This window comes from Sinocyclocheilus anshuiensis, unplaced genomic scaffold (assembly GCF_001515605.1).
Source record: "Sinocyclocheilus anshuiensis isolate Anshui unplaced genomic scaffold, SAMN03320099.WGS_v1.1 scaffold674, whole genome shotgun sequence".
NCBI lineage: Eukaryota > Metazoa > Chordata > Actinopteri > Cypriniformes > Cyprinidae > Sinocyclocheilus > Sinocyclocheilus anshuiensis.
The window spans coordinates 490-27,551 of record NW_015542395.1 but is presented as its reverse complement, the minus strand read 5'-3'; the positions used below and the strand labels follow the sequence as shown (position 1 = coordinate 27,551).

Here is a 27,062-nt window from a genome sequence, read left to right as displayed (position 1 = left end):
GCACTGTGAAACAGCCAATCAGAGCAGAGCTCAACATTGAGCTGCACTGTGAAACAGCCAATCAGAGCAGAGCTCAACATTGAGCCGCACTGTGAAACAGCCAATCAGAGCAGAGCTCAACATTATTATTCATGACCCTTTCAAATAAGGTAAAAACAGACCATTTCATTCTAGGGACAAATCCTAAAGTTGTAAATGGACATGTAAAACCGTTTCTGGAGATGTTTTGCGCTTAACTAAGCCACATACCTTCTATGTAGGTATCAGAGAACAATTTAAAATATTTTATCAATGCATTCTATGGCACCTTTAAGATATTTTAACTTCTCGCTTGTGGCCAAAATACGAGTCCATATTCCATAGTATAATGTATAATATAATAACTGTTTTGGACTGTTTTCACTAGTAAACAGTGCTTGATCTGTGCATATTTCTCTCCTGATTCAGACAAGGTGACTTTTTCACTGAATGAAGTGTTATTATGGATAGAGGACACGCATTTTAGACAAAAGCAACAGTTTAAAGTTAAAAGAGATTTGTTGCAGATTTGTTTCTTACAAACACGCAGCTTTTCTCTTCACAAGACATTAACTGATGGACTGGAGTGGTGTGGATTACTTGTGGATTACTGTGATGTTTTTATCAGCTGTTTGGACTCTCATTCTGACGGCACCCATTCACTGCAGAGCATCCATTGCTGAGCAAGTGATGCTACATTTCTCCAAATCTGATCAGATGAAGAAATAAAATCATCTACATCTTGAATGGCCTGAGGGTGAATACATTTTCAGCAAAATGTAACCATTTCTATTTTCAGCATTGATAATAACAAGAAAAGTTTACATTTTAAAATACTTTTAAATAGAAAACGTATTAAAACTTAAGTTATTTTAAATTGTAAAAATATCTCATAATATTATTGACTTTACTGTACTTTTGATCAAATAAATGCAGCCTTTGTGAGCAGAAGAGACTTTTTTCAAGAACACTTGAAAAATTTTAGACCCCAAAAAATTAAAACTTTCAAAAAAGTTTTCCTGCAACATTTAAAAGTTAAAAACAGAAACTTTGTTTTAAAAAAATCTCTTAATAACACTTATTTCGGTTTCTGTAAATAAGTACACAAGACTCTTCTTCTCACCAAGGCTGCATTTATTTGATCAAAAATACAGAAAAAGCAGTAATATTGTGAAATATCATTACAATTTAAAATGACTGTTTTCCATGTGAATATATTTTAAAATCCTGTGAATTTTCAGTGTCACATGACCCTTCAGAAATCATTCTTCTGGTTATTATCAGTGTTGAAAGCAGTTGTGCTGCTTCATATTTTTGTGGAAACTGTGATACATTTTATGTCATGTGTCTTTAATGAATAGAAAGTTCCAAAGAACAGTGTTTCTCACCAGGCCCACTATGAGCAGGAAGTGTCTTCCGTGTGGTTGGCAGTATCCAGGATGTGATGCGGTGTTGTTCTGGGTTCTCCGCTGTGGAAACACCTCCCTCCACACCACCAGCTGCCCCACGCGCTGCTCAGACGCCAGCGGCAGCAGACAGTAATGCTGACAGTACAAACACACATCCAGAAGGTCTTCTTTAGGCAGGTGGTTCGCTATGAGATATCCCTGCCAGACACAACAGACCTTCAGTAGCGTACAAATGAGTGTGACAACGAAAATAAACACTGCTAACTATGGAAGCTCGTTTCCACCACTCAATAAATAATAAAAAAACTTTTTATTTCACCATTCTGACTTATTTTCGCACAATTGCTAGTTTAAACCTCAAGATCCTGAATGTTTTTCTCAGAATTGCGAGATATAAACTCAGCTGTGAGTTATAAAGACAGAATTGGGTGATATCAAGTTGCAATTGCATGTCATAAAGTCAGAATTGCGATTTTCTGCGAATTTTTCTCGAAATTGCAACTTTATATCCTGCAATTCTGACTTTTTTTCTCAGACTCTGACTTTTTTCCTCATAATTGCAAGCTTATATCGTGCAATTCTGACTTTTTGCAATTGACTTTTCTTGCAATTGCTACTTTATATCTCACAATTCTGACTTTTTTCTCATAATTGTGAGCTTATGTCTTGCAATTCTGACTTTTTTTGCAGTTTACTTTTTTCTCTCAATTGCAACTTTATATCTCGCAATTCTGACTTTTTCTTGCAATTGCAACTTTATATTTTGCAATTCTAACTTTTTTCTCACAAAGGTGACTTTTTTCTCGTAATTGTGAACTTATATCCTGCAATTCTTACTTTTATCTTGCAACTGACTTTTTTTCTCACAATTGCGAGTTTATATCTTGCAATATTGACTTCTCAGAATTGTGAGATATAAACTTGCAATTGCGGGTCATAAAGTCTAATTATATACGTTTATTACATAAGAATGTTGGTAACCAAACAGTTGACGTTAGCCATTCATATGGTAGCCATTAATATGGAAAAAAAAACACTATGGAAGTCAATGGCTACCGTCAACTGTTTGGTTACCAACATTCTTCATCTTCTTTTGTGTTGAACATCTGACAAAACTCATTCTGGTTTGGAATCACTTGAGAGTGAGTAAATGATGAGAGTTTTCATTTTTGGGTGAACTATGGCTTTAAGAAGCAACAGATAGAGACTTAACTACTCAATCCTCTTCACATCATCATTCATAATTAAAAGAGTCTCTTCAGCTGACAGCTGCATTCACAAGAAGTGGCATGTCGCCCTTCTGTCAAACTCATTTCAAAGATTAAACCTGAACGAGACTCCTTTTACAAGCACTTTTATATTTCAATGACTCACTGACAGCAGGCGTTTAACACTTTCCACAGCAACATGTGATGCTGCTTGATTCACAATGGATGATAACATGCAGCTTCAGGAGGTTCAACACTCACCTTGTAAAACAGACAGGAGCCCAAAATGACATACAAACGCCTCATGCCGCAGACATCCTCAGACTAACCAAACAGAAAACAGAGAAATTGTTATGTCATACTAGTGCAACTTTAGTTTCACTGATGTACTATCATAGTTTTTGATAATATTTTGATTTAGGTTTTATTTGTTGTTTTCATCTTCATTTTAAAGTTTTAGTAATTCTGTTGTTTTTATCATTTTTATAACTTTTTTTTAAATGTCTATAAAGTTTTTATTACGTTTTAGTTATTTTAAGTTATTTTAGTTCAACTTCAACTAAACAAAAATGCGAAATGTTGCCTTGGAAACTGAACCATCAGCCATCATCAGACTAATACAGTAAGACTGTAAATGTTCTTGTATATGTGTGCAGGAAGCTGATTTTTTAATTTAGATTTTTTTTTTTTTTGCATTTATATAAATTATATATATATATATATATATATATATATAGAGAGAGAGAGAGAGAGAGAGAGAGATTTGTGAAAGTATGCTACATAAAACACCTGCACAAAACAAAAACAGCAGATGGACTGAATGAAAGTGCAAATTTATTCTCTGACAGCAGGTGGCGCTTATGGAACAGCAGCGATATAGAGTTTCCTTGGTTACCGAGTAAATAGAGATCGGCCAAAATAAAACTAAAAATTGGTTCAGATCTATAGCTGATCGACCGGTGCATCTCTAGAACCCGAAACTGCTCATAACTATTTTTTATGTTTTCATCTAATATTTACATATGATTTAGTTTCATCTTTATTTCAAGTACCAAAAACAATTTTTAATGGTTTCAGTTTAACTTTACAGTTTTACTGACATCAAATCGTCAAATCATATACTGATTTTATTCCTTAAGATTTTCCCAAAGTTATGATGATAAAAAAAAACGGCTTATTTGAGCTCAATAACTCATCTTACCATGTCACCAAAATCTGACGACTCAAAGTCTGAGAGCACAGTGTCCACTTCAACCTGGAGAAACAGTCAAAACATGATGAACACCTGAGAGCATGTCATTTGTTAATATTACACCCATACTGTCCCATCTGCATGAGGATGTTCACGAAAAAACAGTAGCATATGGATTGGAACAACATGAAGGTGAGTAAACGATGACAGAACTAGGTGAAATATTCCTTTACAGTAATGTGTGAATCATTACGGGAGACATTTAAAGTGGTCATATGACGTTGCTAAAAAGAACATTATTTTGTGTATTTGGTGTAATGAAATGTGTTTATGCGGTTTAAGGTTAAAAAAATTTTTCAAATATCGGCATCGGCCAATAAGTTTTTCTGTTTGGCCGATGCGTTCGTGGCGGGACTTTTATTTTGACGGCGCTGAGAACGGCTGCGGCAGCGCCTGAACACACAGTGCTCACATTCCCCCTCTTGTTCGCTGTAGTTGTTAACAGTTCTGTCCACGAACAGAACTCTGTCTAATAATCAGATAGAACTGTTAAACAAAGGAATTAAAATGTTTACAAGAAAGTATTATAATGATTGCTTTTATATTGTTAGTAATAGAAAGGCAAACATTATAATACTTTCTTGTTTACCGTCAGCATTCAGCAAATACGCATTTATATAATTTAAACAAATCTTTGAATGACTAATGAACATCTAATTTCAAAAACCTTGCAAACTTAGTCGAATCCAGCTGTGAGATCTTATGAAGTGTGCATATCCTGCACGATCGCGTGTTCTCTGCGTGACGGTCGGTCCATGCAAACTGAATGCAGACAGGAGGAGAGTTCAGCTTGACTGAGATGCGCAATCGACAAACTTTAAACTCGTGATTTTAAATTATGCTGCGCTTCATGCTTTTGCCCACCGTCATATTCATGTCATTTTCACTGTGTGCTGTATGTAAAATGAGGGTTACCTTGGCTTTATTTGAAAAAAATGTGATTCCCAGTGCACACAAAACTTCCCAGAATACTGAGTGACCTGTTGGTTACAGTGTTTACTTCCTTTTTAATTATATTTTTATTAAATATTTGTTTATTTGTGAAAAATACTTTGTCATTTAAAGTATAAGCATGTTTATTTTACACATTTATTTTTTTTATCCATATTCAAATGATTTTAAATTTCTTAAATATTAAATAAAATAAATAAAATGCTATCAGCTTTATATCGGCCACCCTGCTTTCCGACAGCTCCCTCAATCACAGTCTGCAGATACAACAGAGGAACCCTGCGGGACAGATGCACACTAAGCTGAGGAACGAACACTCGAACAATGTCGAAAATTTACCCCAAAACAAAACTATTATTACAAACTGATAGAAAATCAGCAACAAAAATTAGGAGTTAAACAAAAGCAATGCCAAAGCTAGAAATAAAATAAGAGATGGAAAGGTGAGAACTACACTTAAACTAAACAAACTTTAAATAATAATAATAATTATTATTATTATTGTTATTATTATTTATCCCGCATTTAAAGGAACACTCCACTATTTTCTTCTGGTAAAGTGAGCCACCGGACAGCCGGCAGCCCGTCTAAGAACAGGCTCCCTGAGATGTCAGGGCTGGGCGGTCTGGAGCTGTCAATCAAACGCCAGGGCTGGATGAGCTGCTGGAAGAAGAGGCAGAAGAAGTGATCCAGACGAGGAGCGTTCTCCTCCTCACAGAAGCAGCTGAAGAGACACAGAGGTTATGCAGTCATCATCTGCTGTATCTACACACACATAACGCTCTTCAGAGATATACAGACACGCATACCTGTCAAGAGAGCCGTACATGACCTTGAGCGTTCGGACAGCTCCCTCAATCACAGTCTGCAGATACAACAGAGGAACCCTGCGGGACAGATGCACACTAAGGCGGAAGTTAGCCTATTTTCAGGCGCTGCGTAATATCATTGCGCCTGCTGTGAGAACAATAAAACTATTTTAATAAATTAAAATTATTTAGTAAATGTAATAATAATTGTTGTTTTTGTTAGAATTGTTGTCGTTTAACCGTAATTTAAAATGAACATAACATTTAAAACTAGAATATCTTTTAAAAATCTAAACCAAAACTAAAGTGTGAACATCCACTCTCAATAGAGATTAATACAAAATAAATTTGAAATAAAAACTAGATCTCATGCTTTTGGAGAATAAAATAAAAATAGAAAAGAAAAGGATAAAAGAAAAGAAAAGAAAAGAAAACAATAAAATAATTAGTTTTCTAAAAAGTATTTCTGATTACTTAAGAGACTTTAAAATACATGACAAGCAGTGGATTGGGACACATCGTGAGAGAAGTCACTCTTCTGTCATTCTTCATTGTGGAGCAATAAACATCTAAGGTTATGAACAAGCTGAACATCTGGGATTATGGCTCCGATTGATTATTATTGAGAAGTAGGATGACGTCAAAGATCATGTGTCATTACAAAGATCAATCCCAATCACAATCACTGGAGTTATTATCTAGATTACACATACTGGCTTGCAGACAGGATGATTATAGAGATTTTCGGTCCGTTTTAGGAGCCGAGCTGATTATAATGACAGTTATTATAGTTATTATCTAGATTAGAGTGGGCTGTTGGCAGGCGGGATGGTTATAAAGATGAGAATTACCTGCTGGCAGGTACAGCGATCACCAGCAGACTGGATCCTTCCTTCCAGTAGCCCACATGAACCAACTGCTGCTGGAGCCACAGAGACGAACTACCGGGACAAACCGACACGATATGCAGCATTAAAACGGCTTTAAACCTGACCACTCACAACTTCACCACTTTTTTTTAACGTTGATAATAAGCAGAAATGTTTCTGGAGCAGCAAATCAGCATATTAGACTGATTTCTGAAGGATCATGTAACACTGAAGACTGGAGGAATGATGCTGAAAATTCAGCTTTACATCACAGGAATAAATTAGATTTTAACAGATATTTACATAGAAAACAGCTATTTTAAATTGTAATAATATTTCACTGTTTTTACAGCATTTCCCATCAAATAAAAGCAGCCTTTGGTGAGCGTAAGATAAAAATATCGATAAAACCCCTCACCTGACTATCTGTCCTCCTGTGACGTTCTCCAGCAAGTCACAGAGCGTCAGGAAAATGCCTCTCACCGCTTTCAGCTGGACCGCAGCTTCAGACGCCGGATACTGGTACAAAATCTCCTGCTGTAAAGAGCAAAGATAGCTCAGTTTAATAGACAATACTGACCCCAGGTCATTTTACAGCATGTATGCATAATCATGATATAACAAATGCTTTATGAATTTTATTTGAGACCATTTTGCTTAAATGGAGGACAAAGGTGCCTCCCTTGTCAATTACGTCACAAGATCATAATAATAAATATCTTAGAGAATAAATATCTTAATAATAAATATATTAGAGAATACATTTCTCCCCCCCAAAAAAACTAAACTAAAGTGTGAGCATTTACTCTGACCAGAAAATGTAAATTTTAAATACAATTTTAAATATTTTTTAAAATAAATAAATTAAATTAAATTTTACATTAAATTCATTAACATTAAATTCAATTAAAATTAAATTTATTCAAATATTAAACTCAATTAAATGTACAAAAAAATTTAATTACATTAAAAGAAAATTAAATATTTTTTTTTAAGAAGCTTAATATATTCCCCCGAGGAGCCGCTATTCTTCTCCTGCGTAAGCTGCAGCAGCTTGAGATAGCTGAGGTTTGTCTGCAGGAGGGAATGAAGGGGAGGGACGTTTCCTTTCTCATTTTGATTAGTATGCGAAGCAGGAACCATTCAACCTGGCAACGCTTTCAGACCACGAGCGTTTGAGTTTGTGTGAGAAATGAAGTTCTCATGTCCTCCTTCAAACCACACACACACACCTCTTATCTCTTCAGTGTATTTCTTACACTCTTAACGCTCAAGTCAGTGTACAGAGGCGGTCGCTCGCTGCTGTCGTTTTGGCCTGCGGTTTGAGAGCTGCAGCGCATAAAAACACACATTATAAACGCTCAAACTCACATTAGAGCTCGGCGCGGTATAGAAAGAGGTTTTTAAGTGAGTCAGAGCGCAAACGAGAGCAACACAGAGAGATTTAACGGTGTAAATCAACTGCTCTGAACTCTCAGCACCTGGACGGATGCATTTACAAAAGCTGCTTCGATGTGTTCAAAACTCCAGCCTGACAGGAGGCCAAAAAACCAACTTAAATCTTTGTAGAGGGTGTAAATCTGTGTAAGGCTAGGACAGAGTCCCTCACTCCTTAGTTTTAAATGTGATCCAACACACCTGGACGTAGTTTTCAAGCAAACTCAAAGACTCTGATTAGTAGATTCAAGTGTGTTTAGTGTTATTAGTTGGATCTAAGCTTCACAGGAAAGTGACTCTGCAGGACCAGGAGCGAAGAACCCTGTTGTTATTGTTAACTGAAACTATTAAAAACATTTTTGTTAACTGAAATGAAGATTAAATATAATATAATTATTAGCATTACATGAAAAACATTTGTGACCTGGCAAAATGAGTCGCAACGAGCACATTTTTGAAAATGAGTTATTGTTATTTTCACATTCTCTATTAAAAAACTGTAAATAAAAAAAAAAATGACTGAGCTACACCCGTTTGAGGTCGATAGAGTCAGCAAAGTCAATTCTGAGAAAAAGTTTTCTGAAGGTTCCAAAGCAAAATCACCTGCAAGGTTGCATCTTTTCCTCCACTTCTTTTCTTGATAATAATTACTATATTAATTAGAGCCCTACCGATATATAGTTTAGACGATATTATCGGCCGCTATGAGCCTGCCGCCGATATATCGGTATCTGCGAATATGCCGCCGATATGAAAATTTTTTTTTACAGAACATATAATGCAGATAAAATGCTTGAAATGGTGTAATTACTTAGTTTGTCCAGCAGAGCATGCTCCATTGTTTGCTACTGGCGACCTGAATGAAACGCTTTAAAGCTTAAGTCGAATCTGCACCAAATTCGGGGGATCCCTTCAGCTCGAGGAACCCTCTCGAACGCAAATCGAGTGTACGTCTCGAGGCCCTCTTTCGAATGAGACCACCCCCACGTGGATAGCCCCCGGGGTTCGGGAGTTACGGGTGGTTAAATTCGCGGTCCGGCGCCAACCAATTTAGCGATCCCGGGGGGCTACCGACGCGCAGAGGGTAGTGTTCGAGAGGGCTCCTCGAGCTGAAGGGATCCCCCGAATTTGGTGGAGATCCGCCGGCGCGTTCACAAGATAGTGACACCAGTCAACACTTTCACTTCAGTAAGGAGGTCTCTTGTTCAGGCAGCAGCATTCAAGCGTTGTCTTATTCGACTGTAAGTGCCCTGCAAAGTAGACTTCACATGAAATTCCGCCATGATTCCAGTTCCAAGGGAACGTACACGTTACATTCAAAGGGAATTAAAGTGCGCGAGACGTGAATTTATAATATATGCCTTTTTTTACTCCCTAATATCGGTATCGGCCCCAAAAAAACCATATCGGTCGGGCTCTAATATTAATAACCACAATATAGCTATTTTTTATTTTATCTTTGTTATTAAAAATTAGAACAAAGATGCAAATAAACAATAGAACAAATACAACATAAGAAAGAAACCAATTAAATAGTGCATTACTTTTTTCATCACCTACATCTAAACAGAAGCATTCAAGTAAGAAAAACAAACAGGTTAATCAAATGTAAAAATCCCTTTAGTGTGTTCATTACAAATAAACTGATTATAAAAACTACAAGAGCAGCGAGTGATTCCCTCTTTTCTTTTATTGTTAGATTAACATTAATAAGACAGAAGGCCTGTATTAAGGCCTGTAATGCACGAATCTAGTATAATGTTACACATCAGATGTTTTTCCCCAACAGTTAAGCAAATGTTCACTTAAGACATAACGGATCATGTTTGCGTGAAAACTCGCCAAGACAGATATTCTGAAATACTGTAATTCTGTGTATATCAGGATCACACACTGTCTGAGAGACGCGTCTTTATGTGTCTTAGATGTTTAATTACTATTTGGAGCATTGCGATCACTAGACGAGGGCTTTTTTCACTTTTTTTGCCTGCTGCTCAAAATTAGCCATTGCGCATTCCCATTTCGCCAGCACGGGTCACATATCTAATTTTCTTTTAGTTTAAGTTAGCGATAAAATTACTAACTAGAAATAAATAAAAACTAATACTGAACTAAAACTAAATCTGAAATAAAATTATAAAAAAGAAATATTTAAATAGAACAATAAGTAATAAAAATGACAAAACAACATAACAAAATTACTAAAACCTAAACTAAAATGAAATTGAAAACAGAAAATATAAGAATAAAAGCCAATTCAAAATAATATTGAAACTTTAATAAAAAATAAAAAAAATATTCAGCATAAAGTAAATGAAGCTAGTTTATGCTGCTAATTTAATATTAAAATAGCATTGTAATTGTAAATGTACAATCGTGTAAATGTACTTTATTACAAGAATAATGAAAATTTGGGGGGAGATTATATAAACTAGAAATAATATTAAGCATAAAAACAAAGCCAATTTATGCTGATTTTAAAAATAAAAACAATTGTAATTTACAATATAATGTTTTATAATATTTATATAATTTAATTTTAATTAATAATTTAATAATTTTAATATTACAAATAATATTAGTCTCTTGCTCTCTCTCTCTCTCTCTCTCTCTCTATATATATATATATATAACAAACAAATTACCGAAAATTTAAAAAAAGTTATTTTTTACTGATTTTACAAAAATCATTATAATTAAAATAAATATATTTTCAGATTGTAATATATTTTTTACTAGGAATGTAACGATTCACTGAACTCACGATTCGATTCGATTCATGATTTGGATTTCACGATTCGATTCGATTCACGATTATCATTCTTTTTTTTAACAAAATGAGATTTAAGACAAATTATAAATTAAATGTGTCCTTTTATTATTGCTTGGACAAAATGCTGCACATTTCTTTGTGAAATTGAAATATAACACTATAAAAATATACTAATATAGCACTTGCATATTACTGCTCTTTTGTTGGTTTTGATTGCTTCTGTTGTCCTCATTTGTAAGTCGCTTTGGATAAAAGCGTCTGCTAAATGACAAAACTTAAATATAATGTAAATGTAAATAACAAAACTACATTGAAATTTTAAAACAAGACCCAAATCAAATAAGTAACACAAATAAAAGAAATAACTTCATATATACAAAATAAGGCTTTGCTTGCATACATGCAACATGAGCAGTTTTTAAACTAAATTAGGTTGTATCATTTCGAAATTTGAAGCAAAAACAGGATGGTTTGACTTCAGTTTTGTAAAACTATAAATAAAAATATCTGCATGAAACAGCAGAGCTGAACGAGACGCAGATTCACTCTCTGCCAGCAGGTGGCGCTTAAAGCGTTTCCTTGGTTTCCACTGTAAACAAAGCAGCGCTGAACTTATGAACTTTAATATGCATTATACAGATGCATATACAAGAAAAAATACTATCTAAACTTTTCTAAAGACAGTAAGTTCCCCTCAGACATACATTCATTATATGTGTGTGTGTGTATAGACAGATAGATTAAAGTAATGAACATTTGGGGGGAAATGTGTTTAATTGTCAAGAAAATAATTGCACAATACTAAAAACATTAATGGCCTTAAAAATATTTCTTATTTTCTACATGCAAACTACAATTTTTTTATTTTTGTTTTGCTTTCTAGGCATTGTGAAAGTCACCCTACTGCATTTCCGACAATCATAACTTTCTAATTCACATTTTGCTTCTCTTTATGAATTGACCGATTCAAGCCTTGAAAAAGTTTCCAAAGTCCTGCCGAGCGTTTTTTCTCTCTCTCTGTCTCTGATGGGAACGTGGCGTCTGGCTGTCAATTATTCAGCCAGGCGCAGGCAAACGTCTCGCTCTATTCTCCTGTTTCCTCGCGTCACGCTGATGGCGCTATAAACGCGAGCCGAGCGTCAGCGGCACAGCAGAGCCATTCATGCTCATTCCTGGCAGCTCGCCGCTGACTGGTTTAACAGGGAAACTCTTTTGGATGGTGCAATAATGCTAATGGATCAAGCACTGAAATAATCCACACAGCTGCTTTAGCTTTGCCCAGTTCTCACAAGCTGAAAATTATATTTGTAATGCAATCAATGGAGAGAGTCAGAACGTTTTGTGCCTCTGAATGAAGTCAAGTGGACTGACCTCGTCCTGCAGCGAATCGGAGTCCAGTTTGAGCGAGAGGTACATGACTATGTGTGGGACATGTGCGATGGACATCTGGAGCTCGACGGTGTCCTCGCCCCACAGCAGACGCACCAGCTGACTGACCGCAGGAGCCACCTTCGCTCTCGAGTCCGGACCGATCCCGACGGGACAGACTGTCTCCAGAGTCAACCTCACCTGAGAAACACAGAGACACAACCTGAAATAAATACTGCAATCACAACAGGAGAATATCAACAACACAATCATATCAAGCTGTTTACAGCCTATAAAAATAGGGCTCAATGTATTGTGTGACAAACGTGACCCTGGACCACAAAACCAGTCATAAGGGTCAGTTTTTTTAAATTGAGATGTATACATCATCTGAAAGCTGAATAAATACGCTTTCCATTGATGTATGGTTTGTTAGGATCGGACACTATTTGGCTGAGATACAACTATTTGAAAATCTGGAATCTGAGAGTGCAAAGAAATCTAAATATTGAGAAAATCATCTTTAAAGCTGTCCAAATGAAGTTCTTAGCAATGCATATTACTAATCAAAAATTAAGTTTTGATATATTTACAGTAGGATATTTACAAAATATCTTCATGGAACATGATCTTTATTTAATATCATTTTTGGCTATTGCTACAAATATACCCCAGCGACTTAAGACTGCTTTTGTGCTCCAGGGTCACATATGTTCCATATTTATTTAGAATTGATTGAATTGCATTGTATTGTGTTTTAGGATTAAAGGAAATGTTATATAAATTAATATTTATAATATTTAAGATTATAAATGTATATATATATTTATATATATATATATATATATATATATATTACAATGTATATATAAACTGGTAAGTAAACTTAACAAATAAGGAAAACGAACGTAAAATGATTTAAAAAATCATTGTAATTTACAATATAATATTTTAGAATATTTAATTTATTAATTTATTATAATTTTTTACTGTATTACATGAATAATGGGAATATACATGTATTATAATGTCCATAAAATTAATGGATAATGTCCTGGCAAACGGCAGATATCTGTTTTTCTACGATTTATTCTCTCACAGTGTGAGAAATTGTTCATTTCAGTATGAACAGTGGAAAGACGACAAGAAATGATGGTTCTTTGAGATCCCCAAATTCCCTTTATCATCACATAATTTTACACAACTACTTTCCTTCGCACCAAGGTCAAGCAAAATTAAACTTGAAATAAGGGAGCATGTTGAACACAGCTGTATAATAATGGCTGCTGGGTTGTATTGCTTGGCATGAATAAGTATAAATTATATTTTTGGTGCAACAGCCTGACATCAAGTTTAACTGATGTAAATAACCTCAGAAAGGCTGAATGATGACGGTCTAAAGAGATGCGGTTGTGTCAAAAGAGACTCTCTCTGTGCTCTACCACATATAACAGCTTTTGCAGTAATACTGTGCCATTCCTCTGGATCTGAACTCTTTGTGTCTGATTTCCCACGTGCAAAATTATTTTGATGCCATAAAAGCAAGAGAACTTGTTTCAAGCCTAAATATCTTATAGACTCTGAAACTATATGCTGCTGTTTAAAAGTTTGGGTTTTAAAGAAATTAATATTTTTATTTAGTAAGGTTGCATTAAATGGATCAAAAATGATAATAAATACATCTGTAATGTTATAAAAGATTTGTATATCAAATAAATGCTTTTCTTTTGAACTTTCTATTTCATCAAAAAATCCTGAACAAAAATGTTTTACACAAAAAGCCAGCTAACATTTTTTTTTGTTTCTGTACCCAATATTTGTAGAAATTACAAATGCTATGAAAATACAGGTTATCGGTATTACAAGTACCAAAAAGAAAAGTATCGGTATCGGACTCGTTCTGAAAAAAGTGGTATTGGTGCATCCCTAATTGATAATAATCATAAATCAGCATATTAGAATGATTTCTGAAGGATCATGAGACATTGAAGACTGCAGTAATGATGCTGAAAATTCAGCTGCGCATCACAGAAATAAATTAAATTTTACAATATATTACAATTGAAAACCGTTATTTTAATTTGTAATATTTTCTCACATTATTACTGTTTTTACTGTGTTTTATATCAAATAAATGCAGCCTTGGTGAGCAGAAGACCCGAAACATTCAACTCACACATATAACTTATGATTTTAGGTTAACGTGTAGCTCAAAAGCCAGCCACATATTGCTGCTAAAAACAAACCGTAGCTTTCTAAGATTGTACAAATCATAAAAACCGAACACTCAGAAATCAAGGAGAGCAGCAGCACACAGAAAGCGGCTGTTTAACATGCAGAGCCGAGCACACATGAGTGTCTGCTGACCACAAACAGCTGAACTGCAGCGCTGTTATTAGAGCAGCTTCCACACCGACCTCACATTCACATCACACATCTCATCCGTAAGTCGCTTAGGATAAAAGCGTCTGCTAAATTAATAAATGTAAATGTAGGTATGATGTCATCATACATTAGGGCCAATGCTAGGAAGTCTAGCCAGACTGGCTAAAGGTCTCTGCACACTGAGTCGGAAATTTGCATATGCGTTTTTTCATATTCGAAATCCTAAAAATTCGTCACGCACAGAAACCTTGCACACTGAGTCCGATGCGTATTAATTAATCCGTTGCGAAAAAATTCACAAAACAGCACTAAATGGAGTCTTCAAGCAGTGAGGATGATTTTGTTGTCCTCTCGCTTCTTAAAAAAAGAAAAAGAAAGGAAATATTGGGTCCATCCAATCCTGAGATAGAGAGGAAGGAGAGTTCCCCCTCCTTATTAAGGAGCAGCGGGATTATCACGGGCGATTCAAAGTTTACTTCAGGATGTCAGTGACTCAGTTTGATGCTTTTGCTAGCGATACTAGAGTCACATATTAAAAAGAAGACCACCAATTTCTGTGAACTCTGTGTGCAAGGATCTATATACAGTGCTTTGTGCTGCGAGGCGAAGCGGATGAACTTGACAATCGCCATTCTGGATTTGAAAACACATTCTGAAAACACCTCTCAAAATGCTTGCTACAGATGTGAAAAACAGAAAAAATCCAACCCGATCCGAATTTTTTTATGACGGAAGAATATTTCGGAGGCAGTGTGTAAATGTGATTGACATAACGTGAGGTCGTATTTATTTTTTAACGTGCGAAAATTTCGGACCAAATTTTCGGACTCGGTGTGCAATGACCTTAACACTTTAAAAAAAATTTTTAATTTATGTTGCTTCAAAAACAATGTATTTTATTTGATACTTACACTATCATCGGAAAGAATTTGCAATGTTTTTTTAAAGAAGCCTCTTTTGCTTACCAGGGCTGCATTTAATTTGTCAAAAATACAGTAAAAAGTAATATTATGTAATACTTTTACAATTTAAAATAAATGTTTTCTATTTTAATTTATTGTAAAATGTAATTTATTCCTGTTATACAAAGCTGAATTAATTTGATCACAAATACACTGTAAAAGAAAAACTTACTTTAATCTAATTATTTTAACCAATTTCAACTTAATTTTTTAAAGTTATACAAGAATCAAATCAATTTTTCTACGTTACTTTAATATAATTTAAGTTAAAATAACTTGTACAGCCAGTTTGATTGCACTTAAAAAATTAAGGCAGCTAAGTTAAAGTAAAGTTAAAGTACAATAAAAACAGCAATACTGTAAAATATTATTACAAATTAAATAACTGTTTTCTGTTCTAATATATTTTAAAGTGTAATTTATTCCAGTGATGTCAAAGCTGATTTTATTTTATCAAAAATATAGAAAAAAACGCAATATTATGAAATATTATTACAATTTTAAATAGCTATTTTCTATTTGAATATATTTTAAAATGTAATTTATTCCTGTGATCAAAGCTGTATTTTCAGCATCATTCCTCCAGTCTTCAGTGTCACATGATCTTCAGAAATCATTCTAATATGCTGATTTGCTGCTCAAGAAACATTTCTGATTATCATCAATATTGAAAAGTTCATATTTGCTTCGTATTTTTGTGGAAACTGTGAAACACTTTTTTCAGATTCCTTGATGAATAGAAAGTTCAAAAGAACAGCATTTATTTGAAACAGAAATCGTTTGTTACTGCCACTTTTGATCAATTTAATGCATCCTTGCTCAAAAAAAAAGTATATTAATTTATTTCAAAAAACAAAATCTGACCCTGTGTTGGTGTCAGTGTCCAATGAAAGGCCACTGTCAGTGGACATGATGGTTTTGTTCCTGTGGTTTAGTAACTTTTAAGGTCGGACTCAACAACAATTACGCAACTCTTATAATTTCATAAATCACCAGCAGAGGCGAAGTTCATTTTAAAATCTTGGCAAGCCCTTTGAAACCTCACAAGAGCACCATTCCTCTACCCTAATATCCTAATAGCCTCGCCTGTCCTTTTTTGTCCTATGGTGTAATTTGCTATCGGTTCTCTTCCTTTAATCACTTTCTCCCTCTCTCGTCTCCACAGGATAATGGCTCTTTTCCTGTGGCCTACAAAAACAAGCGTTACCGTAACCGCCGTCGCGACGCAACTCTGTAATTTCAACATTCCGTCCTCTTTCAGGCAACTAAGTGAACAAAACCAGGTTTAGAAGTGATCAAATGGAAAGCATTCTCAGAAAGAAGCAGCGTCTAGCTATAGAAAAACAAGGCTGCAAAGCATCAATGTTTGGTTGAACTCAACATCTTCTGTCCCCATGATGCAACACACTCTTAAAAATAAAGCTTCTTTATACTGGCATTGATGGTTCCACAAAGAACCTGCAACAACCTTTAAACTGCACAAAAGGTTCTCTATAGTGGAAAAAGGGTCTTTGCATTTTTAAATATTCTTCACACTAAGAAAAATTGTCCTTTTAAGAACTGTTCAAATGTTCTTCGTGGAACCAAAAATTGTTCGTCTGTGGCTTCGCAGCAAAAACACATTTTGGAAACTTTATTTTTAAGAGTGCACTGCAAAAAATTACTTCTTAATTAGGCTTTTTGGACTTTTTGTACAGTAAAAACTAAAAAACACTACATAAGATGTTAAGACATGTTTTCAGAGCATCTTTGTATGTCAAGTGTGTTGTCTTTTTGCAATGAATTTTTTTAAAGTTAAAAAGAAGTCTCTTCTGCTCACCAAGGCTGCATTTATTGGATCAAAAATACAGTAAAACAGTAATATTGTGAAATATTATTACAAATTAAAATATCTGTTTTCTATTTGAATATATTGTAAAGTGTAATTTATTCCTGCGATGCAAAGCTGAATTTTCAGCATCATTCCTCCAGTCTTCAGTGTCACATGATCTTCAGAAATCAGTCTAATATGCTGATTTGCGGCTCAAGAAACATTTCTGATTATTATCAATGATGAAAGCAGTTACTTCATATTTCTTTGTAGAAAACTTCAGGATTCTTTGATTAATAGACAGTTCAAAAGAACAGCATTTATTTGAAATGGAGATCTTTTGTCACATTAAAAATGTCTTTACTGTCACTTTTGATCAATTTAATGCATCCTTGCTACATGAAGGAATGGGAAAAAAAGTTGGCTGTTTACTGGTTAAAGTCTCCGTGATATTCTGACCTCTAGACATGGCTCAGGTCTCTCCATTAATGTAAGAAAAAAAATCTTAAAACTCATTGCTTGTAGAAACGTAACAGCACATCTCTCATTCATGCATAACATGAATGGTGCAGGACAGGTTGTGTGCCAAAGTTTAATAGTTGAGGGTCAAATCACTAATCCATTAAACGCGCATCTCTAAATTAAAAAATATGGTTCTTCACATCTGTTTTAAGTTTAAATGCTCTTATTTTCAAACACCAGTTGAGCTGAGTTTAGGGCTCATTTGGAACGTGGCTTCAGACTTCACACAGCTTCTGGGTTTGGGGTTTAGATGAAGTGTTTTAGGTTGAAATTAGTGGTCGACCGACGTGTTTTTTGACAGCCGATGCCGATATCTTGGAAAGCAGGGTGGCCGATAGCCGATATAAAGCCGATATAATTTTATTTATATTTAAGACATTTGAAATCATTTGAAAATGGATTAAAAATAATTGTGTAAAATAAACACTTATTTTTTATTACTTATACTTTAGAAGACAAAGCATTTTTCACAAATAAATAAGTATTTAATAAAAATCTAATTAAAAAGGAAGCACTCAGTATTCTGGGAAGTTTGTGTGCATTGGGAATCATTTTTTTTTTTCAAATAAAGCCAAGGTAACACTCATTTTACATACAGCACATTTGAAAATGGATTAAAAATAATTGTGTAAAATAAACACTTATTTTTTATTACTTATACTTTAGAAGACAAAGCATTTTTCACAAATAAGTAAGTATTTAATAAAAATCTAATTAAAAAGGAAGCACTCAGTATTCTGGGAAGTTTGTGTGCATTGGGAATCATATTTTTTTTTTCAAATAAAGCCAAGGTAACACTCATTTTACATACAGCACGCAATGAAAATGACATGAATATGACGGTTGGCAAAAGCATAAAGCGCAGCATAATTTGAAATCACTAACTTAGTTTAAAGTTTGTCGATCGCGCGTCTCCAGTCAAGCTGAACTCTCCTCCTGTCAGCATTCAATTTGCACGGACCGACCGTCACGCAGAGAACACGCGATCATGCAGGATACACATGCACACTTCACAAGATCTCAACTAGATTCGACTAAGTCTGCAAGGTTTGTGAAATTAAATGTTCATTAATCATTCAAAGATTTGTTTAAATTATATAAATGCGTATTTGCTGAATGCTGACGGCAAATGAGAAAGTATTATAATGTTTGCCTTTCTATTACTAATAATATTAAAGCAATCGTTATAATACTTTTTTGTATACATTTTAATTCCTTTGTTTAACAGTTCTATCTGATTATTAGATAGACTCGAAAACATCGGCCAAACAGAAAAACTTATCGGCCAATGCCGATATTTGAAAAATGCCAAATAGCGGCCGATGTATCGGCCTTGGCGATATATCGGTCGACCACTAGTTGAAATCAATCACTATTTTGGCCATAAGTGGAAAATGCAAAAAGTAAAAAAACTGCTTAACTTTACCAACATTTTACAACAGCCTCACCAACCCAAAGAGCTCAGCAGCAGCTTACGACATGAGGAAACTATCAAAGCTTAATGCACATCGACAGTCCATTTGTCTTGTTTATGACAAGATTACGGCCAATATTTCACCAAACACATTTAACCAAATGTGTTAATGTCAAAAATATTGTTAGTTTGGAGGGTTTTCAGGAAAATAATAAAATCAGTCAGGCCGAGCGTTTACTCGCAAGCCCGAGAGGCACAGACCAAAAACCAAAACCACTTTTAGAAAGTGCTAATCTGAAAAGATTATGTCTTGTTAAAAATAAAAACTCTCATTTCAAGTCAATTAAGTCAAATTAATCCCTTACAAACAGACTTCAGCTCCCAAAGCATAAAGTTGACCTGATGTGCCCCCAGAGTTTGTGAGTTTACGGGAGGTCTGTGGGCAGGAAAACTGAGCAATTGTCTCACAAGTGGTGAAAAGCATCTGAGATTTGAGATTTTTCTCAGCTTTCATCCTTATATGTACCTCAGGGTTGAACTATTTGACTGCTGCAGACGACTACAGAGCAAAATAAACATTATGAGCCACACATTTGTTCATTTTCTTTGTTCGAACTTCAAAAACACCTTTGGCTCTGTTTCAACGTTTCAAGCATTTAGTCTTAGAAAGATGCTCAATTGTAGGGAAAAGACACAAAATCTCACACTTACCTGTGTGGGGCCTGGTATACAGGACAAAACCCTCTCAATATTTTCTGAAGTAACGTCCACATCGTCCACAGCAACCAGGGCATCACCTACAGAAAACATGAAAAACTAACATCTGTAACTTGTTGCCTGATTCTTGAGTGTAGAAACAGCTTAGGTAAATTGTATCTCTATCATAAGATAAAAAACAAATGCACATCAAACAGCACCTCCACCTGCCTTTGGTAGATTTGCACACTCTTCCCTTTGCGGCATGCAAAGATTTCCCTCAGTTATTTCAGATAAACGGTCTAATTGCTTTAGTATGGAGGGGCGTTTGAGAAACAATTGTAAAAAGCTGCTGGGGAAAGAGTTTTCGGGGTGGTGTAACCCGTTTGGAATTTCTTTGGTCTGCCTCGTGAAGAAAACGACTGCGGGTTCCCTTTGAATGTCCTTTTAGGACATCAACTGAAAAACATTCACTGTAAATATACTGCACAATTGAAAAAACAGCTTCCTGTCGTATGATTTCATTACCAAATGTACGAGGAACATAAAACTAGAGTGTTTAACAAGCAGTTGTGAGAGAGAATATGAGTAAATCCAACCACAACACCAAGCTGCAACTTGACTTAAAGGAGACATATTATGCCCCTTTTTACAATATGTAATATAAGTCTCTGGTGTCCCCAGAATGTGTCTGTGAAGTTTAAGCTCAAAATACCCCTCAGATCATTTATTATATCATTTTGAAAATGCCTATTTTGAGTGGAAGCAGAAACACGCTGTTTTTTGTGCCTGTCTCTTTAAATGCAAATGAGCTGCTGCTCCCCGCCCCCTTTTCCAGAATAGAGCACCATTACAGCTCGGACGCGCTAAAAATACATTTTGGTTCTGATTCTCATGTTATTGCGCTGAAATCATGCGTTTTAAACCATATTAGTTTAAACTTCTGATATACAGTTTTCTGAGAGCACACATCCGAAGCACACGGACAGAAAGCGGCTGTCACAGCATGTGAGTACTAAACTAAGTTCTCATTCACACACAAGTTTACGTTAAAAATGCATATGAGTTACAAAAAAAGTCTGTTATGTCTGTGAAGGTAAACAGCTGGGAAATAAATTGCATGTTTATTTTAGATCTGTGTGGCAGCAGCAATATACAATAAATAAATCAATAAATCCACTGCTCTGTTGTCTCCTCTGAGGCTGGGACTCTAAACAGTGTTCTGTGCTCGTCTGTGCAGCCAAAGACAGAACAGTTAGCGTGTTTTGCTCAAACTTTCGCCATGGCATTAGAGCGGGTTCACCATACACGTTTTCTTGGTTGGTAGATGCACCGGGGACCTGATTATAGCACTTAAAACCTGGAAAAGTCAGATTTTCATGATATGTCACCTTTAACGGTTTAATTTGACATGAATTAATTGTTCTGAGTGACAGCCAAATTGGCGCGTATCTGCTAAACGAAATATCCAAACATAACGAAACTTGAAACACGTGGACAACAGGACATTCTGAGGACACACACCAAATTTCGTCCAATTACACCCATAGGGGGGTGCTTAAACTGAAAAACTAGTGATGGACGCTTTCAAAAAGAGCTTTGTGAAGCTTTGAAACCTCTATAAAACATTTGTTTTGAACCAGTGGTTCAAAGCGCATATCAAACTTATTTACTGACACATAATTTCAGTAAATAAGGCTTTGTTATGTCATAATTGTTTCAAAATGTTTCAAAGTTTCAATGGCTCACCAGTAGGGCCAATCTCAGTCAACCCATGAACCAGTGTCTATGGTTTTTACCTAATCTTGGACCAGTTTTATACATTTGTGGACATTTTTAATGACACATTTGTATAATAAAAAGGAAGAGTAATAGCTAATATTTTCTTATTGGTCTGTTTAGCGAAGCCCTCCATAAAACAAACCTAGCAAATCAATAAAAGAACACGTTAAACAGACGCTTCATATTTAATGGTACTTGATGATTTGCTAATTGCATTTAATAGATTACACTTTCAATAACATATTTGCACTTGGTTTGTAAAACATGTTTAAGCACGTTTGGCCTGAGTTGCATTTAAACAGCTTTGACCAGCAGGCATCAAGCGTTTCGAGTGCTTTGAAGCAGTGAATCATTTTGTGAAGCAATTGGTTCAATTGATTCAAAGTTTCAAAAATCGTACTGTAGTTTTGAACTGTAGTGCAAGTCTGTAAGTAAAAATACTAGGGATGCTCCGATCAGGATATTTGCAGCCGATACAGAGTACCGATTTCTTGTCATGGTGATCGGCCGATACCGATGCCGATTCTGATGCTTCAAGCTTTATATAGACGGTTTCATCGGGCGCACGCGCCTGGCCCGAAGTTAACTTCCGGTCTGTGTTTATTTATCAGTCTGGCTATGGCGCCGGCTACAAACGCAGTTAAAGTTAAGGTGACGAGTAGACTGATGTTGGGCTCAGGTGGTTGTGCTGTGGGATGTGCTTCCCATACATTTATTTGTGGCGCTTGCCACAATATCAAAACTGACCGATTTTCCAAAAGGCTTCATTGAATAAACATGAGCACGTATTGCACGTTTAAAAATCAAAACGAGGCGCGGGTGTTTTTATATCACTGTATTTCTGAAGGAAGACTATCTTTAGAAAATTTTCGATGTCATTTTCATCTTGGATTTTCCAAAAGGCTTCGTTGAATAAACATGAGCACGTACTGCACGTTTAAATATCAAAACGAGGCGCGGGTGTTTTTATGTCACTGTATTTCTGAAGGAAGACCATCTTTAGAAAATTTTCAATGTCATTTTCATTTCATCTTGCATGTTATATGCCAGATAAAGCTGCGTTTGTGAGCTCAGTGCTGCTTTGTGTACAGCCGTTACCGGGAAACCTCTGTTTCTCCCGCTTTAAAGCACCTCCTGCTGGCAGAGACTGAATTTGCATTTTCAGTAAGTCCGTCTGATTTACGCAGCAAACATATTTAGCTTTTCCTATATCCACGGGCACTGCAGATAATCCGCGGGTCAGGTAATAAAAAATGCATTCTGATTATTTGCGGGTGGGTAAAATAAATCATAAATGATGCAAATATTAACTACATTTTTTTTAAATAAATGTTTTTCATGAGGCAGATGATTTCGTGTGTGTGTGTGTTCATTCGCCTGATCGGGAAGTTGCAGTGACAGAAACGGTGACATTCCAGATAAAATTTGAAAGGAGTAAAGCCTGTGTTAATGCTATTGTGTAGGCTAATATGTCCAAAGAAGATATTTTGTTTAATAAATAAATGTTCATTTAAAAGCAGCCCACAATCAGCGTGTTATGTTACCGTTATCCCTTACGGCTCCGACGAGGTTTTGTTTTGTCATAGCATTTCCACACCGGCGATGACATGACTGTGGCGCCAAATCATTTATGTCCCCACGCATCATGTACGTCGTCACGCGTTGACGTCATCAAATTGCGATCGGTTCGTGAGATCGGCCAAGTGTAGTGAGTACCGATCGAGTCATAAAATGTGATTATCGGCCGATACTGATCTCCGGCCGATCGATCGGAGCATCCCTAAAAAATACTAGTAAATTTTCTTAACTGACCCATTCCTGGTCTAGCTGCACTTACCGATAAGAATTTCTGCACACTTGCTAGCGGGACTGTGTGGGACCAGACCATGGATGATGAGTTTTCCCACTTTTTTCCCAGCATTTCCTCCTGGACGGTGAACGACACCCAGCAAGGCCTCTAACAATCCGCCTCTCTCAGGAGACGGAGACGAGGAACCGGCGAGACGTTTGGGGTTCAGATACACGCACACATCCTTCAGACGCTGCTGCTGGACCACGACTCCAGGCCGCTGGCCCGCTTGATTCTTCAATATGGAGGTGGGACGCTGGGAAGACCCTGCGTCTTTTCCATCAGCGGTTTTCCTTTGAGATGGTCGCCGCTTTCGTCTCAGGATCTTGGCGAACTTCTTGAGTTTTGCTTCGGATTTGCCAGAGGCTGCTTGCTTTTTGCCATTGTCGGTGATAATCTCTGCCTCCTTATCACTGAAACGGACGTGATTGGTGGCAGCGGAGTGATTGGCAGAGACCTGGGCCAGCAGAGCTTCTTCCTCTCCCTCACTCAGCTCCAGATAGAAGAGTTCACCGTTCTTCTGGACGTCATCCAGCCATTCCGGCTCCAGGTCACTGTGACAAAAAAACAAAGAGAGCATTAGAGAAGCATGCAATAATACCCAATATACAGTGGCCTCAAAAAAGTATCTGGACACTTAAAATGTCTGAATGTCATTATTCTCAGAACAAACTTTTTTGAGTCAGCCCAGCTTCTTTTGCTAAAATCTACTGACATGATTATGTTGATAAATAAGAACTAACTAAGTCAATTCAATCAGGCTGCTGAGCTCTTTGGGTTGGTGAGGCTGTTGCAAAATGTTGGTAAAGTTATGCAGTTTTTTTACTTTTTGCATTTTCCACTTATGGCCGAAATAGTGATTGATTTCAACTAGTGGTTGACCGATATATCGGTGCATATATCGCCAAGGCCGATGGCATTTTTCAAATATCGGCATCGGCCGATAAGTTTTTCTGTTTGGCCGATGTGTTAGAGGCGGGACTTTTATTTTGACGGCGCTGAGAACAGCAGCGCCTGAGCACACAGTGTTCACATTCTCCTTGTTTGCTGTCGTCGTTAACAGTTCTGTCTAATACGGATAGAAGTCTATCTAATAATCAGGTAGAACGGTTAAACAAAGGAATTAAAATGTATACAAAAAAGTATTATAACGATTGCTTTAATATTATTAGTCATTCAAAAATTTGTTTAAATTATATACATTTGCTGAATGCTGACGGCAAACAAGAAAGTATTATAATGCACTATTCAATCAGCTTCATAAGGTTGAAATCGACTGCAGGTTTTATTTAAGTATTGCTTATATACAATTACACAATGTAAAAATGACTTATTTTAAGTTGTAAATAAAACAAAGATTAATGGAATAGGTTTTACAAAACAAAACAAAAATTAGCATGTCAGTCTTTCTACTTCAACATTTCATTTTAATTCAATGTATTTCCTGCTGTAATTAATTGTAAAATAGCTATTTCTATGTTATAATTGTTTTATTTTTAGTGTAGAATTTATTAATATTTTAAATGTATTTAATATTTCAGTTTTCATTTAAATTTTTAAAGTTTTAGCCTTCAGTCACTTTTTTAAAAGTGCTTCAGTCACTTTTATTAGTTTGTTTTTCAAATATTTCTATTTAGCTTCATTTATTTTTATTTCAGTTTTATTCATTTTAGTACTCCATCTTAAACTTATTTTTATTTGTTAGTTGCCAAGGCAACATTTCATTTTTGTAAAAGTTTTTTTTTCAGCTTTAATGAAAAAACATTTTATTATTATTTTAGTTAACAATAAAAATACTGGACATTCATTTTTCAACATCACAATTTTAGGTTCCAATTTAGAGGGGGAAAAAAGCTTATTAACTGGTTTTACAAATGTGACAAATTCATTTTTTAATTAATTATTCCATGTAGTTTCTCAATTGATAAAAGCTTCAAGAGGGTTAAGGCAGTGCTGGAAAATAATGGTGGCCACACAAAATATTGACACTTTGGGCCCAATTTGGACATTTTCACTTAGGGGTGTACTCACTTTTGTGGCCAGCGGTTTAGACATTAATGGCTGTGTGTTGAGTTACTTTGAGGGGACAGCAAATTTACACTGTTATACAAGCTGTACACTCACTACTTTACATTGTAGCAAAGTGTCATTTCTTCAGTGTTGTCACATGAAAAGATATAATAAAATATTTACAAAAATGTGAGGGGTGTACTGTGAGATACTGTATAATAATTATACAAAATTTAGAAAAAATGTTAAAGTAGTTTAAGATCAAGTACAGCGAATGATCAACTAATCACTATACTCTCAAACACAATATTCCGGATAAGAAGACATTTCTTGTTTCTATGTGTGTGAAAACATTGCAGTCGCTCACTTTTTGCAACAGACTACATTTCAGCACCACCAAGTAAGCAATAAGTGGTACAAGAGAGTTTTGAAACACAAACTAAACACTACATAAGCGATGAGTCAGAATGCTGCAGGGAAAGCCACACATCCTGAAGCTTTGAAACCGAATCCTCTCCTTCAGTCCAGAAAAGCTCAGCTCAATATTCAGCCAGAGCCAGCCATTATGTTTTCTTCCCCATTTCTAAATTAAGCCACACTGCTTTGGTGGTTAGCTCTTGGCAACCACGTCCATACATTCACTAAAGATGGTGAATAGCATATAATTATTTATTATGGCTGACTTTCCAAATTGGAAACAGAAAGTCACCTTAAAAAATGAGAGAGGGCAGAAAATGGACGAGATCTATTTTTCCTTTTCATGAGGCTAAATGTGGGTCAGAAGAGACCACTCAACTGAAATAAACCAAACCAGCTCTAGTACATGTATCTATTTCAATAGACCCATATATTAATAAAACAAAAGCATAGGCTATGTTTACATACACACTGTATACAAATGCAGCCAAATTGACAATGATGTAAATAACAAAACGAAAGTTTTATAGCAAAGCATGCAACTTGAAGATATCTAATTGGCAATCCAGTTATTAATAATTACAGTTTTTGAGTTTGTTGATGTTTCTTACTCGGAGTAATCTGAGTAACTGTAACTTGATGCATCAGAATCAGTTGCGCTCCCTCCATCTTCCTCCTTATTTTCGCGTAAGTCGGACTCGAACCCCGTTCCGGTTCCGTCTTTAAGACGTCTAGAAGCCATTAACGCATTTTTCTACTCAATAAACGTTAGATATGTTTCAAAAGGCGGATTCTTCTTTTGAACGGCAACAACAGCGTCTTGCTATGTTATCCTCATACGGGTCTCGTCCAGTGGCCACGTGACGCGTTTCTCAAATTGTGATTGGTAGAATCGAGTCGTTTCTATAGCGACACGGAAGCTTTTGTCGAACAGCGTGGAAAGTAGCTAGCTATAAGAAATTAAATTATTATTTTTTTTATAATTAAAAAAAAACTAATATCATAATAACAGAATAGTAAATATTATAAAAGTTTCGGTGTAAAATAAGAGGTTTACAATGACAGCTAAGGTTTCTAAATAAATCAGCGATTTTGTTATATTGATAGAAAGCTCGTAATTA

The 27,062-nt window shown here is 35.6% G+C and overlaps 1 protein-coding gene across 1 annotated transcript in view; it reads right to left on the bottom strand.

Moving 5' to 3' along the window:
* intu (inturned planar cell polarity protein) overlaps positions 1–26,769 on the bottom strand; it is a 32,113-nt gene extending 5,344 nt beyond the window's left edge. The window contains exons 1-11 of the mRNA XM_016492020.1: positions 26,553–26,769; positions 23,503–24,068; positions 19,899–19,984; positions 12,098–12,295; positions 6,935–7,053; positions 6,499–6,588; positions 5,648–5,725; positions 5,386–5,562; positions 3,837–3,897; positions 2,897–2,959; positions 1,407–1,625 (exon numbers count right to left, since the gene is read on the bottom strand). Of these exons, the coding sequence (XP_016347506.1) occupies positions 1,407–1,625; positions 2,897–2,959; positions 3,837–3,897; positions 5,386–5,562; positions 5,648–5,725; positions 6,499–6,588; positions 6,935–7,053; positions 12,098–12,295; positions 19,899–19,984; positions 23,503–24,068; positions 26,553–26,683 (1,788 nt within the window). The 5' untranslated portion in view covers positions 26,684–26,769. The remainder of the gene's footprint in view (positions 1–1,406; positions 1,626–2,896; positions 2,960–3,836; positions 3,898–5,385; positions 5,563–5,647; positions 5,726–6,498; positions 6,589–6,934; positions 7,054–12,097; positions 12,296–19,898; positions 19,985–23,502; positions 24,069–26,552) is intronic.
* Positions 26,770–27,062: the final 293 nt, after the last annotated feature.